General features: G+C 44.4%; 1 protein-coding gene across 1 annotated transcript in view; it reads left to right on the top strand.

Moving 5' to 3' along the window:
* Positions 1-352: 352 nt before the first annotated feature.
* Positions 353-17496, top strand: part of PDZD2 (PDZ domain containing 2) — a 212002-nt gene continuing 194858 nt past the window's right edge. Inside the window, exon 1 of the mRNA XM_006762473.2 lies at positions 353-1182. Within this exon, the coding sequence (XP_006762536.1) occupies positions 707-1182 (476 nt within the window). The 5' untranslated portion in view covers positions 353-706. The remainder of the gene's footprint in view (positions 1183-17496) is intronic.

Genomic DNA, 17496 nt, shown 5'->3' with positions numbered 1-17496 from the left:
TGCGATCTTCTATGTCTTGTCACACAGCCTCCTGTTGGATGTGAGCTTGATGGGGGTCGTCCTGGCAAAAGTCATCTCATTTCCCCGCTGGTCAGGGAAACTTCCTGGAGAAAGCCAGTGTTCCAGAGGTGTCTGTCTGAGGGAAGGGGGGTGTGTGTGTTTGTGTGTCTGTCTATCTATCTGTGTGTCTGTGTATACTGCGCGGAGGGAGCCCAGCTGGGGGATGGGGAGCGGCATTAAGGCTTCTGGCTCGGAAAGCAAACATTGCCTTCAGTCATACAAGAGGCCCTGTGTTCTGTGTGAGAAGGCCCACTGTTGTGACTGGAAGGAATTTTTTGTTTTTTCCTCTTCCAGGTGTGAATGAATCCGGCGGAGGCCATGCTGCCACTGATGAAGGGCTATCCCATTTCTGGGCCATTTGCACGGGCCCTGCGGTGATATGAACCAAGCGAAGACCTGTCGGAGGCTTCCTTCTGTCTCTCGCTGAGCACTCCAGCTGCAAAGATCATCCCACTGTCGGTGTGTGTCCTGTCCTCCTCTTGCTACAGCAAACAACCCCGTCTCGAGCCAGCACCCCCCCTCATCTGCCAGCATGAACATGAACACAGCCGATGACAGCCAGGGTCCCCAAGGGACGTGGGGCCCCGCGGGGTCCGGCCCCCAGGAGCAGGTCCTCTCATGATGCTGGTGTCTGGGAGTGAGCGCCATGCCCATCACGCAGGACAATGCGGTGCTGCACCTGCCCCTGCTCTGCCGGTGGCTGGAGAACAGCCTGCGGGAGGGCGGGGCGGGGCCGGAGCAGCGGCTGTGCCAGGCGGCCATCCAGAAGCTGCGCGAGTACATCCAGCTGAACTTCGCCGTGGATGAGAGCGCGGTGCCCCCTGACCGCAGCCCCCCGGGGATGGAGATCTGTACCGTGTACCTCACCAAGGAGTTGGGGGACGCGGAGACGGTGGGCCTCAGTTTCGGGAACATCCCTGTTTTCGGGGATTATGGAGAAAAGCGCAGGGGGGGCAAGAAGAGGAAGACCCACCAGGGCCCCGTGCTGGACGTGGGCTGCATCTGGGTGACGGAGCTGAGGAAGAACAGCCCGGCAGGGAAGAGTGGGAAGGTCCGACTGCGCGATGAGATCCTCTCCCTGAATGGGCAGCTGATGGTTGGAGTTGATGTCAGTGGGGCCAGGTAAGTGGCGGGGTTTCCTTCAATGCTAAATGTTTGCACATACCTTAGTAGGTGTCGTCCTGAAATGTGGTGAGCAGGAACTAGGGTTCTGTAGAGAGCCCGCATCAGCCAATGGTTCTCCTCCATTCACCCTTGCAGTTAACAGATTTCAGGGGTCAACACACCAACTTCCCACCCATCCTGCCAACATGAGAAATCATCCACACTATTACGTACGATCATAATATTAGGTGATCCGTTGGGCAATTCATTCTGATCCTTCTCTTGAGTTCGATTTTGAGTTCAGAACTATCTTAGATGATGTTATGTGTTGAACTGTGTCGCCCCAAAACTTATATGAAGAAATCCTAATCCCTGGTTCCTCCGCACATGGCCTTGGAAAGAAGGCCATTGCAGATTTAATTACTTAACATGAGGCCAGGTGGTAGGAGGATGGGCCCCTAATCCAGTAGGAGGGTGCCCTTATAAAAAGGGCAAAGACCTGCTCACAGGAGAAGATGTGTGAAGATGGGAGTTACGCTGCCACAAACCGAGGAACCCTCGGAAGCTGGGATCAGGGCCCGGAGTATATCATTCCCTGTCCCCCCAGAGGGAGCGTGGCTCCACCAACATCTTGATCTTGGACTTTTCGCTTCCTGAACGGTGAGACAATACATTTCTGTGGCTTGAACCACTCAGTTTGTGGAGCTTTTTTATGGCAGCCCTAGGGAACTAATACACCCGATGTTTGACCCTGTCACCTATGGCTTGTCAGCTTTTCCGTCAGTCTCCCCCCGCCCCCCATAAGAGTTACTCTGGAAACTAGAGCCCTGTGAATGTTTTTGGAAGAGAACATTGAAAATTGTTGTGTGTGTTTGTGTGTTAGCTGTGGGAGGAGCAGGTGCAAAATGTGGAAGATGAGGTCATGGTTTGTTTATTTTAAAAATTAGCTTAGGGTCAATTTGAAAAATTCTTCCCAGGGGAGACAACAGCATTCATAGCCATGGGTTTGGCATCCTTCTGTACCCCAGAGCCAGCTCCAAAGTTAAATCTGTGCCTGCCCCCAAGTCACAGACAATGCCATTGCTGCCTTGTCACTGGCTGAGACTCCTGAGGCCTGCAGTTTGCTTCCAGGTCCGCCAGTAGCTCTGAGAGCCCCTCATTTTTCGAGTGGAAACTGCATCGCTCTGGAGTGAACTTACAGAGAACTTTGGGGAAGGGGGAGGGATCTTAGTTATGTTTGATAGCACATGCTCCGTTTTGCAGGCATAGCTGGTAACACACAGAGCAAAGTTTTTGTTTGAGAGTCTATCACCCCTACCCTGGGGAAGATTGGCCTTTCTAGAATGCTCTGTTTACTTTTGTTTGGTGCAGGGAGAACGGGGAAGGCTTTTTAAGATTAGATCCAACTAACACTTTATAGCCTAGTCCCTCCCTCCCTCAGCTAGCTTTCTATAAGTACACCCGCTCTGTTCCCAGAGGACAGAGTGTTCCAAATTGGTAACAAAATGTGGAATTAATTAAAACAACCCACACATGAAAAACAAGTAGCCTTTTCTGAAAAGTAAAAGGGCCCATGTTTCACTTAAAATATATTTTTCAGGATGTGACCCTTGACTGGACTTGCTTGTGCGTTCATAAACTCGGGCAGAGGGCAGTGCAAAGTGCATGCCACAGAGGAGTGGACTTGGCTCCCGGACCCACTTACTGGCCATGTGAGGGGCAGGTTTCTCAGCTACGGAGGCTGATGCTATTCCCCAACAGGGTCCTTCAGTGGATGAGATAAGGTGACTTATATAATGTACCGACTAGGCATCTGGCACATGGCAGGTTTTCAATCAAAGGTAGCTTTGTAAAAATATATGTTTTATGAAAAAAAAATATATGTTTTTATTGATTTCAGAAAGAGAGACAGAGAAACATCAATGATGAGAGAGAATCATTGATTGGCTGCTTCCTGCATCTCCCCCACTGGGGATCGAGCTCGCAACCCGGGTATGTGCCCTGGCCTGGAATCAAACCGTGACCTCCTGGTTCATGGGTTGACGCTCAACCACTGAGCCACACCAGCCAGGCAAAGATTTTAACACCCAACCTGGTTGGCAATATAATGGTGAAAAGGCCTTTGAGTTTGAGGGACAGAGAAGAGCTTCTAACCCTGGCAATTCACTGAGCAGGAGAGAATAATCTTCAACCCAGAAACCAGGCTGATGTTCCAATATTGAGCAACCAGTATGGCGTGGGTACTAGCCAATTGGAAAGAATGTCAGCACATGCAAGAACCGGTTTCTGGGCTGTCTGGAGGGCCTGGGGGCTCAGGGTGATTGGCCAACTGGTCTAGAAGCATTGCATACTGGGTGGACTAGCTGAAGATCAGCCCTGGCCAGAAGCAGTCTTCAGCACAGGACCCACTGGCTTTAAATTGTGTGTAAAATTAAATTTAGGGTTGTTACAAGCTCAGGCCCCGGTTACCCATGGCAACCTTGAGTTCTGTCTAGGTTATAGCAGACTTAAAACCCAGTGTCATGAAGCTGCTAGAAGGTGTTACTTGGAGAAATGACTGCAGGTGGTGAGGTAGGAGATGGAAGAAAGGAAGGATTGCCAATTATTGCTTTTTAATATGGTCTCTGGGGCCATTTAGCAGGAGGGTCCTGCCTACCTGCACATGCCCAAAGGCACCAGCGCTCTCTTCAGGGGGAGGTCTTGCTGTCGCTGTTAGAGGGCTACCCATTTCCAGTCATTTGCATGTAGTTGTAGTAAGAAGTGGTCATCATGATGACCTGGAGATAGTCAGGAAAGGTTAAATGATGTTTAAGAGGCCAGAGAAGCATGTAATACACTTTAGGAGGATTTCCATTACAAAAGGTTAAAGGAAAACCAGTTTCAGCCTTTAAAATTCAATTATCTGGAAAACTCGTCATGTGGAACAGCCCATTCCCCAAGGGTGCTGTGCAAATGAAGCGTGCAGACCTTACACATGTGCCCACTGCATGCTGCTCAGCCTGCTCTCCCCACTGTGAGTTCATTTCATGTCTCCGTTTCTGGGTGGCATCCCAGAGTACATCCCAGTCCTGTTTTCTCATTGTCCTGAGGAGGAAACGGAGGTTCCAGCAGGTGGTTTCCTGGGTTCAGTTATCTTTCTTAAGAATAGAGGGGGGACTAGAATTCAGAGCCTCTGACTCAAATTTTAAAACTTTCTCTTCAACACTACAAACAGTAACCAATGACATTAGGATAGTTTGGGTGTTTTCTTAACAACTTACTGTTGACAGTGAAAACAAAGAAAATCAAGATTTTCTACATGTTCTATACATATTTTTCTATAGCCAGTCTCTAAATAGATGGTGATGACATCTAGAACGTTTCTCCTCCACAAGAGTTTATCTAATAGCAGCTAAACATGAACCGATGGCATGTCCCCTGGCATGGACAGAGGGAGCTTGCTCTCTCCTCAGCTCTTCAGAGGATCTTCCACCCACATCTGCCCTCTTGTGGTTGAAGCAGAACACAGTTCCGGAAAGTGCTGGGAGCTTGAGTCGAGTTTATCTCCATTAGGCTCTATGGGTTTCTCAACTCTGCTGTTAGGATGACGTTTTCTGCCCTCAGAGGTCTCCTAGAATGTCAATACCTGAGCCATCCCTGAGCCGGAAGCCACTCAGGCACCACCCCCCTCCTCTGGGTGCCTGGTGTCCTCATGATGGCCTCAGGAGGTGCCCCATCCCGGTTCCCCGCAAGGGCATCCTCCCCTGACACTCACAGCCTTCAGGTCCCCTATAGAGAGATGACTGGTTAGTCTGGTAAACCCACCAGGCTAAGATCTTCGTGATGGTTGGTGGAGGGAAGTTCCAACTGCCCCAGTCCACCTCAGGCCTCCGGAATCAGAAGGCCTTAAGAAAGTGTGAGTTGCCCTAGCCAGTTTGGCTCAGTGGATAGAGCACTGACCTGAGGACTGAAGGGTCTCTGGTTTGATTCCCAGTCAAGGCATGTACCTCGGTTGCAGGCCCGATCCCCGGCCCTGGTTGGAGCATATGCGGGAGGCAACCAATCAATGTGTCTCTCTCACATCAATGTTTCTCTCTCTCTGTCTCTCCTCTACCTTCCATTCTCTCTCTCTCTCTAAAAAAAAAAAAAAAAGTGTGAGTAGCCGAGCAATAGCAAACCCCTTGCTAGCCAATGGGTGCGTTCTTTCAGAAACTTGACCACTTTGGCACACCCTCAGTACCAGCCTGCAAGCGATGTCCAGAGCCACTTCCAGAGTGGCTCCTAAAGGTCCACTCGTCCTATGAGGGAAGATTACATGACAAGAGCCACTTTCCAGGATTTAAACGGGGTCCATCTACAGCTCTTTTATTTCATCCCAGTGACCTGCCTCACCTCCGGTCCTCCCACCAGAGCCACCGCTGGTGACTGACCAGCCTTGATAGATGCAAAACCCAAACATCCCACTTCAGACACTCACTTTGAAACTTCTCGCATTGCTTTTGGGAATTGTAATTGTAAACCATTAAGAGAAGAAATATTAAAGCATCTTAATGTGATTATAGCGTTATGGGCCTGACTTCATGCCCTTCTCTCTGGGGGCACCCCTGGACCATTTTCAGGAATCTTGACCTGTATTTCAATTTTTTTATGTCCAGGTGTTAAAGTAAATGCTAAGCATTTTTCCTTTCTGGTTTTGAGGACCAGATGCCCTCAAATGACTTTTGAGTTTTTCTTTCCCAAAAGGCCATTGAGTTCCAAGCTCCGGCCCTCACTCCATCTGTCTTCTGAAGCAGAGGCAGATAACCACACCGCCTGGCCCAGCTGTCCCCAATGAACTGGTTGGCCAAGCACAGAGGTTAAAATCCTTGAATTTCTGGCTTTTGGTATTTGACCAAGGGTTGCTGCCTCTTCCTAGAGGGACATAAAATCTGTTATTTTCAGGACAGAAGTATGTATACGTGTGTATATCTCTCATGCAATTTACAATGGGTTTTTAAAGAGTTATATATAGATTCCTTCATGGGACTCTTCTTTGAAATATGATTCTCCTCCAAAGATTTTGAGGGTGTGAGTTTCAGCAACATTATATATAAAATGGGAATGGAGGTGTGACTACTAGTGGCTTTTTGGATGACAGGGTTTAGCAATGTAGAAATGTACAGAGCAACACTCAAAAATGTGAATCTCTGGTTTTTTTGTATCACTTAGCCACAGAAACCTGGGTGCAGAGTGGTCAGCGGTGGTCTAGTAGCTGACTCACCCCACAGTTACCTTATTCAGGGCTCCTTCCTCACCAGAGAAAGGATGACTCTATCGCTTACAATGTCTTTTGGACTTAATTTAGCCATTGCTTTTTTGGGGCTGGAATGGAGATGGAGGGCTGTGCTATTTCCATAGCTGAAATGTGTTTGCTCAGCCCTTTAGGCTAAACTTGAAGGCTATTCCATTTCAATGGGCTGGGGTTTATTAAGAAAGTTTTTGATTTGGGGATCACAGATATATTTTCACAAATATCCCTGAAGGAGGCCCGAGCTATTACAGGGCAAAGGGAAGTGGTGTCCTTTTTAACAATTCAAGCTCCATGAGGTACAGGTCTCTGTCCAGCTGCATGGCACGTCTTGCGGATTTTCCCTGACTTGAGGATTTTATTCGTCCAGATCTCCATTCCTGTGAAGTCCTCGTCTGACCCAGCAGAATGGGCGGAGAGGACTTAAGTGGCAGCCAAAGGAAATGGTTCATGCTCTAGAGCAGTGATTTTCAACCTTTTCCGTCTCGTGGCACACATAAACCAATTGCTAAAGTTCTGCAGCTCACCAAAAAATATATTGTAGTATTTGCTGATCTGACAAAAAATAGGTATAATTTTGATTCATTCACACTGGATGGCTATTGTTGTGTTGGCTGTTGTCATTTTTTTATTTGACAATCTAAGGGAAAAGAGGCCAGTGCCCCTGTCTATGCAGTCAGGTATTGCATGCTTAAAAAATTCCTGTTACATTCGTATTAAAAATTGCTGCTCTAGAAAGTTCATTGTCCAGGTAGGAAGCCCAAAAAGATACAGAAGGTAAGAGGGGGAAATTATTAGCATCCAAGACATTTTTTAATCTTAAAAAAATTAGGAAATTGAGTTTGACTAATATTTTTAATATGTTTTTATTTATTTTAGAGAGAGAGGGAAGGAGAGAGGTAGATAGAAAAGTTGATGAGAGAGAAGCATTGATTGGCTGCCTCCTGCACACCCTCTACTGGAGATCGAGCCTGCAACCAGTGAATCTAACCAGTGACCTCTTGGTTCATGGGCCGACACTCAACCACTGAGCCACACTGGCTGGACAGCTTGACTAATATTTTAGTTATGGATCAACACTGGTGTCCTTACTCTGTATGTCAGAGTGCCCCATGCCCTGTGTGGTATGTGACGTGTCCTACAGGAAGAAGGGGTGACCCACCAAGGCCCCTCACTGGTTCATTTGTTTTTTACTTATTTCATGTAGCCTTACTCAGTGAAGTAGGTTTATGGATTAATTCGTTCATTTTAACTAAATTGATCTTTACCAAATGGACAGATAAACTAAAATTCTTGAGGGGAATAAAAGAGGATCAATATATTATTGTATTAATAGTATTAATTATATGTTAACTAGGGGCCCAGTGCACGAATTCATGCACCTTGAAAGGAACTGTGGGCCATGAGGCTGCGGTGGGTCAGGGGTGAGTCTCGGCCCATCCTTCGTGCCTCCGCCCAGCCCCTCCCGCTGTGGCCCCCGGTCCCCTGTCTGCCGGCAGCCCTGCTCCCGCTGCCACTGCTCCATGTGCTGACAGTGCCAGCCTCGCTTGCACCCACTGATGGCTCAGAGAGATTGGGGCTGGCACTGTCAACAGGTGCAAACAGCGGCTGCTGCCCCCATCGCCCCTCAGGAGCAGGGGGAGGTGAAAAAGCCCTGAGGGGCGATTGGGGCCGGCACCAGGCACTGGCAGCAGGTGCGAGTGGAAGCTCCGGCACCAGCAGCAGGTGTGAGTGCTGGGCAGGACTGTGGCACACGGGAGCAAAGAATTTTCAGTAACCACCAGAGGCTCACCCCGATGATAACGATCGGTGCCCCGCCTTGGTCTGGCACCCCCGTTCATCTCCACCATCCTGCCACAGCCAGTGCCTGCCATGTTCTCTGCTCTGCCACTTGCTGCCGATGCCAGCCATGTTCCGCGTGCACCCCCTGGTGGTCAGCACATATCATAGCGACTGGTTGTTAGGTTATTCAGTTGTTCTGCCGTTTTGGTCTTTTTGCGTATTAGGGTTATATATATATATAGATTATATGTGTTTATAATATAGATATATAGATATATAGATATATAGATATATAGATTATAGATATAGATATATAGATTATGTGTTTATAATATGTGAATTGTTATATATTGTTATATAGTATATTTATAGTCATATATACTATATAATTAATATATTACCTATACATATAAAAGCTTAAAAATTCAAATCGGACAGTGGAACGACTGGTTGGCTATGATGTGCACTGACCACCAGGGGGCAGATGCTCAGCGCAGGAGCTGCCCCCAGCCTGCAGGCCCAGGCTCCGATTGGCTGGTGGGGAACCAGGAACCGAGGGTGGGTGGCAGTGGATGCAGGTGGTGCTGGGGCCCCGATTGCCCCGCTAGTCGTCCCACACACAGAGGGTGACCGGCAACAGCAGCGGGGGGAGGCGGGGTCAACTGCCAGTAGCCAGGGAAGATTGGCTCTGATAGCAGGCCAGGCCTAGGGCCCCTGCCTGTATACAAATTTTGTGCGCCTGGTCTCTAATTAATAGTAAAAGGCTAATATGCAAATTGTCCTCTCAACCAGGAGTTCAACCAGGGGGCAGGGCTGGCTGGCCAACCTCCTGCAGCCCCTCCTCCCAGTCAGCCCTGCCCCGGATTGGTCCCCCTCCTGTTTGAGGGCGGGGTCGGCCAGCCAACCGCCTGCAGCCCCTTCCCCCGATCGGCTCCCCCACAGATCAGGGGAGGGACCAGCCAGCCAAACATCCACAGCCTTCCCCTCAGCCGGTCCGGCCTAATCGGCCCCTATTGGGAAGGGCTGGCCGGCCCCCACCCATGCACGAATTCATGCACCGGGCCTACAGTATTATTAATAAAATAATATATCAATTCTTTTTTTTTCCCTGAAGAACTTTATTTTTTTATTTGGTGATAGTTAATTATAATAGTGTATAATTCATTATTATACATGTAATATACATGAAATTATTATTATTATTATACATGTAATATACATATATACATGTATTATACACGAAATTTGTGCAGGAGTAGGCCTTCCTTCCCCCAGCTGCCAGCACCAGCTTCCCTCTGGCACCCAGGACCTGGGCTTCCCTCACAGCCCCGCTTCGTCTGGAAGGTCCGGGAGGACATCCGGTCTAATTAGCATATTACACTTTTATTATTATAGATAAGCAAACCTTAAGAAAATGGCTGGGTTGACCCTTTTGTTACTACTGGTATGTGCTCAGCCATATTGTGAGGTAAGATGATGACAATCTTTTCAGATTGAAAAGAGATCAGACAAAACAAAGTTTGAAGCTATGAAGAGACTATGTGAAATATGCATTTCCAGCCTCTGTCATTAAAGAAAACCCTTACCATAAGCCTAGATATGCCAAGGTTTTGGGTTTGATTCTGGGTCAGGGCACATACAGAGCCAACCTATGAATGTATATAAAGGTGGAACAGCAATGTTTCTCTCCCCACCTTCCTCTCTCTCTAAAATCAATCAATTAAAAAATAAATTCTAACCTTTTGGAACATGAATACAAATAGTTGTAAATGTTTGGCAAATGTTTAAAATTATGCAGTACTAAATTTAGGCCAGAATTTTACTAAACTGAATATTTAAGAGCCTATTTGGAAATTTTTTTACTTAATTGCTTAAGGCAAAAAATCTTATCCCATTAGGAAATCACTCATTCTTCCTGCTGTGGTGAAAACAGCTAAAATGAAGCATGGAAAACTATAGCTACAAAATAAAATGCCCAATTTTGTCGGCAAATTCTCTAGAAGATGCAATAGAAACATTGTTGGAATTTTAAAGAAACAGCACGCAGTGTGGGAGGTTTGCTAGGAAATTGGAGGAAAGTACTGCTGCTTCTCACATGTTCCAAATAAGCATACAGCAGGTCCTTGAACAATGCTGTTTCCTTCAAAGTCATTTCATTATAACACGGATGAGATGCCAGAGCAACTTACCTCCTGTTACATCCATTAGCCTCTGGTTAAATTGGTTTTGTTACACATCATTTTGCTTAAAGTCCCAGGACCTGTGGATGACGTTAACTGAGGACTTTTTTTTTTTTTTAAATTTCAGAGAGGGAGAGAGAGAGAGAGAAATATCAATGATGAGAGAGAAGAGAATCATTGATCGGCTCCTCCTGCACGCCCCACACTGGAGATTGAGCCCCCTACCTAGGCATGTGCCCTGACCAGGAATAAAACTGTGACTTCCTGGTTCATAAGTCAATGCTCAACCACTGGGCCACGCTGGCTGGCCAGGCTGAGGATTTTTTATTTATTTATAGGAATGATTTATTTAAAGAAATATTACAACATATAAAAGTTACATAAAGTCTCAATTTCCAGTAATACGGTGGTAGATTTGATACGATGCATAATAAAAAAAAAAAGCTTTTAAAATCCGCATAATTCACAAAGTACTACCCAATTTGATCACTAAGTCATTAGTTCATAGCAAACCTTACAGAACAACTTCATGCCAGCCAGGGCCACTGCTTAATTCTGTTTCAATAATGCAACCGAACAACTATCTATTTGTGAGTCACTAAAGGAAAGAGATATCAGAACAGATATATTTTCAAAAGTCAGTGACGTGGCTACTTAAAATAATGCTTTAGGGGAAAATTATACAAGATAACAGCTGCTTTGACGAGAATAAAAATGAATTCAGAGTAGTTTACAGAAGTAGTCCAAACATGAAATTGATTGACTGTATTGGCCCAATGAAAGATAACGCAGCAAAGAAACTAAAGACAGAAATGCCAAAAATACTAAAGAATGTCATCAGTATGGTTAATTTTCTAAAAATAAGGCCTTTACAATTAGTAGAGCCCTGGCCAGGTGACTCAGTTGATTGGAGCATCGTCCTGTACACTGAAAGGCTTCATGTTTGATTCCCCAGTCAGGGCACATACCTAGGTTGCAGGTTTGATCCCTGGTCGGGATGTGTACAGGAAGCAACCTATCAATGTTTCTGTCTTCAATGTTTCTCTTTCTCTGCCTTTCCTCTCTCTCTAAAATCAATAAACACACTCTCAGGTAAGGATTAAAAAAATTAGTCGAATTTTTACTATGTAATAAGATGGGACATGATCATGAAAATATTTTACTGTTTGGAGGTCTGATGTGTATCTTGAAGCCCAGCACTTACCAGAGGAATCGAACTTAGAGGGTGAGTGCACTTTTTCCTTCTACTGAAAGAGAAGTGTTTCCTTTGTCCACCTTGTGTATGAAAACCAGTGATTTTCAGCGACCTGCTTTCTGGAGGTCATCAAGAAAAACACAACATACATAACCTGTGTCTCCCAGGTAAAGATGATGTAACAACAAATAAGAAGGTAATTACTATTTGAAAAGAACTCGTGCTATGGAAAGAGCATTTTCAAAACAGACTTTTGGAAATGTTCCCATATGTATATGACTTTTTTCTTTCTTTCTTTCTTTCTTTTCTTTTTTTACAAATATGCTGTTTGCCAACAAAAAGTTTCTCAGTAATATTTGGAACCTTGAGGACAAAATTTTCCAATTTTTAAATCTTCCAAAGAATTTTTGAGAATTTATATGTTAAAAGTAATTTTTAAAAGACAGCACATTTCAATGCCTTCTCTAGGAAAACTCAACCAAGTTGAAAGTTAACACAAAATTTCAACCAAAACCTTGCGCAAGGGGTGGATGGAGTTGGAAAATAAATATGTATCATGCTTGATTGAATGCTGCCACTGACATGCTTCTTCCATTTGGACCCACCTATCCTTGTGCGATGTCTTTAGCTATGGCAGCCCTTAAGACCAACATCCATTTATTGTGAACTTTAAATTATACTTATGTGGTATTACATCCCAAAGTCTTACCAGGTAAACCAAGTGTTTAAAAACCTTGATGTATATTTAACAACATAGCTTTTCCTAAAAATAATGTTCACTGAATATTATTTTTTATTAAAGCACTTCAGGTTAAGTATAGCTATTTTACATACCTTTTCCACATGTTTTATAATGTATAGTGCAATGATGCATGCAGGCATTAAATAAATGTACATATAATGGAGGTGCATGTTCACTTTTTTTTTAGTAAGAGGAATGAGAAATTAACATTTTTAGAGTAGTCATCAATAGGTACAGAGATTATTACCCTTATCTCCCTAAAGAAATGTCTCACTTGAGATTCTGTGTGTCTAGATGTTTCTCATCAGCCCCGTGCCCGCTACGGGCTCTCCAGAGGGCTGGTGTCCTTGGGCTCTGCTAGCTGAACCTTCTTCCTAAGCTCTTTCGGTTCCTCCTCACATGTCTTCCAGGTGGCCCCTGAGTTCCCACCGTGGAGTGTCCTGCCCGGCCATCCTACCAAACACAGACACATTGGCTCCCTCCTCTCACTCCTGTCACTAGCTGCCTGCTCCCTGGATCATTTAGTGAGCGCTCCTTGGCTCATTATTCTTCCACTTATTTATTCCAGAGCAACATTTTATAAAGCTATTAGTTTATTCCTCAGGCACCCAGGCCCAACCCGCACACTAATCTTAATTTATTTCAGTGACAACACTACAACACTGAAAATAGCATTTTAAAAGAAAGAATGGCTTGCAGTTCTCCACTAATTCCCAATTTAATTTTTCTATGTTAAGATCTAATCTATGACCATGCAAACCACTATATTAATGCAACAGGTTTAATTTCATCTCATCTTTGTTCATCTGCAATATGTATATCTTAGGCTACCTTTCTTAACAATTATTTTCATTGGAAAGTAATGCATGCACATGGCAAAGCATCTGAATATGAAAGAAGGACAGTGACTGATATGTCTCCTCAATTCAGACCCCATTCTCTAGTCACTACCACCAACTGCACTGCAGGGCCCCAATCTGCTACTAGTTTAGGGGAATCTTTCCAAGGATTCTCTAAGCATTATCAAGTTCTATGTGTAATTTCTCTTTTACACAGATGGGAACACACTATTCACACTATTATGCATCTTAACTTTAAAAATAACTTAAGAACCTATCTTAGAGGCTGTTTCAAATCAGAAAAATACTTCACTTCCCTCATTCTTTTTAACACACCAAGGATTCTAACATGATTTATTTAATTGGTCACCAACTGATGGGCATCTTCTCATACCTAAAAACACTTTTCTGCCAATTTCCATGATTATATTTTAAATTGAACTATATAAATCAAAAATTTTAATGTAGCTGGCATTTACTTTGATGTAGTATAGTGGATAATATATACCTAAATTTTTGTATTGTTGACAGTATTACAGATGTCCCCCATTTTCACCCTCTTAGCTCCCATCCCACTAAGTTGCTATGTAATTATCCAAACACCATTTATTAATAACTAGTTTTCCTTAATTATTTTTGAGGCTTGCTTTATCGTGATACATACATACACACATATGTACATTTCTATCTTGGGGTGTTCTATTTTTGTTCTTCCGTCTATTTTTATGTGCCTCATCAGTATTTTGATCATGTTGTAACTTCTCATCATACTAGCTCCCTCCTCCATGTCAGCGCTGAAATTTCTTCTAATATTATTTGAAATTCTTACCCATTAATTTTCCAAATTATCTTGAGTCCTGGATTTGAGTTTCTGAGGCGATCACAGGGGAACACTGTTTTTTCCGGTGTGGTCCGTCCTTTAAGGCCCAGTTCAAATCCCTTTCCATGAAATCTTTTCTTCTCTCCCTCCTGAGAACAGCTCTGACCTACACACACACATGTTATCTATTTCCATGGGTGTGGTCAGCAGGATTCCCACCTTGTACAGGTCCTCATAACCCCAGGACTGTGAACTTGTCAAGTTTCCCCCAGTTTCAGGCTATATCATCAGACACAGTTGACTTTAACACTAGATTGCCCAAGGAAGTCATTTTGACTGCTTTTTAATTTCAATTAGAAAAACAATGATGTATATAATGACAGAATTTCTTAGAATTTTGTGACTTTTTATACAACATATAAATGCGTTTATTAATAATTATAGTTACCTCCCCCTCCTTCATTTCCGGTATATATATATATATATATATGAGTACTTGTTATTCGAATCTTTATGCAATGATACTTGTTTTAATAAGTTGTTTATTTTACTTCTTTTGCGCCCTAAATTCATGAAAGAAATGTCGAATAGAAGTGAGTTATTGGAAAAGCTAAGGAACATAAGTGAAGAGTGCTCTGATATTATTCTTTCACAATGCAGTCATTTTGACTGCTTTTGGGCAATATAGGTACATACTAAATTTCGGTCTTTCTAGTGTTAAGAAAGGGAGATTGTCTGGGTGGGCCTGGCCTGACCACATGAGCCCTGTAAAGGCAGTGTTGTTTTCTCTGGCTGGTAGCAGAAGGGGCAGTCAGCTGGCCTGGAGGAAAGCAGACATCCACATTGTGAACTGGTGATGGAAAACTGCCACCCCCAGGAGTTGAGAGCAATCTCTAGCTGACATCTGGCAGGAAAATGGAAAGCTCGGCCCTAAGACAGCAAAGAACTGAACTCTGACAACAACTAGTGAGCTTGGAAGAGGTCCCCCAGTGCCAGCCAACCCCTTGATATCAATCTTTTTTTTAAAATGCATTTTTATTGATTTCAGATATGAGGGAGAGGTAGAGAGAGATCAAAACATCAATAAAGAGAGAGAATCATTGATCAGCTGCCTCTGGCAAGCCCCCTATTGAGTACCAGCCCAAAACCCAGGCATGTGCCCTGACCGGGAATCCAACTGTGATCTGGTTCATAAGTCGATGCTCAACCACTGACCCACCCCAGCCAGGCTTGATGTCAGTCTTAAGAAACACTAAGCAGTGAGCCCTGCCCGGTGGTGCTGTACATCTGACCTACAGAACTGTGAGCGACTAAAAGCTCCAGAGCCTCTACACTGGTGGTCATCTGTTACACAGCAGCAGAAAACTAATACAATTTAGTACGTTAGTCCTCATGTCACTTACTAGTCATTTCACAGGAAATCTTGTCTCCTGTGATCTGATTATAAACTCCCTGAAAATAAGACCAAATCTGGTGTTTCTTCTGCCTCACCATTGTCTACCTTGCCCCAGGGACTGCGCTGGGTCAGGGAGGGGTTGATGATTTACAGGCAGGTTTAAATCTTGGCTCAGACTCTCTAAATCTTGGTTCCCGCATTTTTAAAATGGGAATAAAATGCATCAGATTAATTCCTGGAAGAAACACAACCATTGTTATCAGCAGTTAGTTCCTTCTGAAGGTGAGACATGATAATCGGGTTATGAGGATTAAATGAAATGATAGTTATAAAACTCTCTAGCACATGGCAAACTATAAATATTGCTGTTAATAAAACAGATTCCCGCAGTTCTGTATGTTCTATATGTGCTAAATTTGTACCATGTGACCCTGACCCTAGCTCCCTCCGTCTACACTCACACACTCCCACACATCTCTACCTCCACCCACCGGCCATCCACCAGGGATGGATAAACTAAATCCAGTCAGTGGACTTGACTGGTAATCAGTTTTGTCTCCTGGGAATTTGGAATCAGGCCAGCGAGAGATCAGGCTGTGGAGCTGCTTGAGATGAGCTGAAAGCCACATGCCTGAAGTTACAGAGGGCAGGCAGCAAGAGGAAGCTGGTCCCGTTAGGAACACAGAGAGGACATGCAGGGAGGAGCAGGGCTGAGAGACTGTCCCAAGAGACAGAGAGACTGGACAACAGCTTTCAGGGGCTCGGGGGCCCGTGGTTCCCAGCCTTAGTTCCCACGGCACCTAACCGGGCTTGTTTCCTTGAGATTTCCATGTCCTCGTAAAGTATCCCTTGCAAACAAATACATTCTGGCCAGCCCTGACTGGTTTGGCTCGGTGGATTGAGTGTCAGCCTGTGGACTGAAGCGTCCCAGTTTCAATTCTAATCAAGGGTGCATGCCCGGGTTGCAGGCTTGATCACTAGTGGGAGTGCAGGAGGCAGCCGATCAGTGATTCTCTCTCATTGATGGTTCTCTCTCTCTGCAGCCGATCAATGATTCTCTTTCTCTCTCTCTCTCTCTCTCTCTCTCTCCCCTCTTCCTCTCTGAAATAAATAAAATTATATATATATATTTTAAAAACAAGTAAGTGCTGGCCAAAGGCTGCTGGTGGGTGGCAAATCAGTGAGGTCCTACTGAGTCCTAGGACACCAAATTTGAGTGCTGACTCACGTCACGTAAAAGAAAATTAAATTGTGTGTCCCTGGTCTTTTTCGACTTTCAACTGTCAGCACAATTGAATTCCCAGTGACCTCTAGAGGGCACTCTTCAGTTAAGCTGATTCCACACTAGAGCACACGCAGGGAGAGAGGTGTCACGAAAAGGAGGTTTGAAATAAACAGTGTTCTAGCCACTTTGCTGATTGCTTTACATAAATTATGTCTTAATCACAAATTTCCCCAGCAATTGTAGATTACTCTCGAGCATTGTAACTTGTTTCTTCTACAGATGTCAAACAAAATGAAAGCTTTTTACTTTTCCCTCTTTTAATGAGGATACAGCTCATTGGGATGGGAACCAGTTCAAATTCTGTCAGCCCTTCTCTACTTTTTGTACTTGGGCACAATTTACTTTCTTATACGCATGCACTCCTTTTAAATTGGAAAAACAATTAAATGTGGCAATGTTTGGGGGAAATGTGTTTGGTTGACATGGGTATAAATTACTTGTTTTCCTCTTCTCTCCTCTCAGTGAGGTATTTCCTGTCTCATACCTGTTACTCCAGGTAATTATGTTTCCAGTCAGGCTGGTGGCTGCTAGGGAGTGGGAGCTGTGGAAGGGGGAGGAGTTATTGCTTCTCTCTAGCCAGCACAGTGCTGCCAAGTTGGGAGGGTAGGAATGAGGTTTCAGACCTTGTCAGGGCCTTCTGAGAGGACTGAAAACAACTACTGGCCCATCTACATATTTTTACCAGATATTTGAAAACCTATGGATTAGATGTGATCAATTAGATTACTTAACAAATATCCATGTGAACCATGTGCATTACATACCTTTCTCAGTTAATTCTTACAACAACCTTATGATGTAAAAGGTACATATTATGTCCATCTAGA

This window comes from Myotis davidii, unplaced genomic scaffold (genome assembly GCF_000327345.1).
Source record: "Myotis davidii unplaced genomic scaffold, ASM32734v1 scaffold135, whole genome shotgun sequence".
In the NCBI taxonomy this organism is placed as follows: Eukaryota; Metazoa; Chordata; class Mammalia; order Chiroptera; family Vespertilionidae; genus Myotis; species Myotis davidii.
This window is presented reverse-complemented; position numbering and strand designations above follow the sequence as displayed.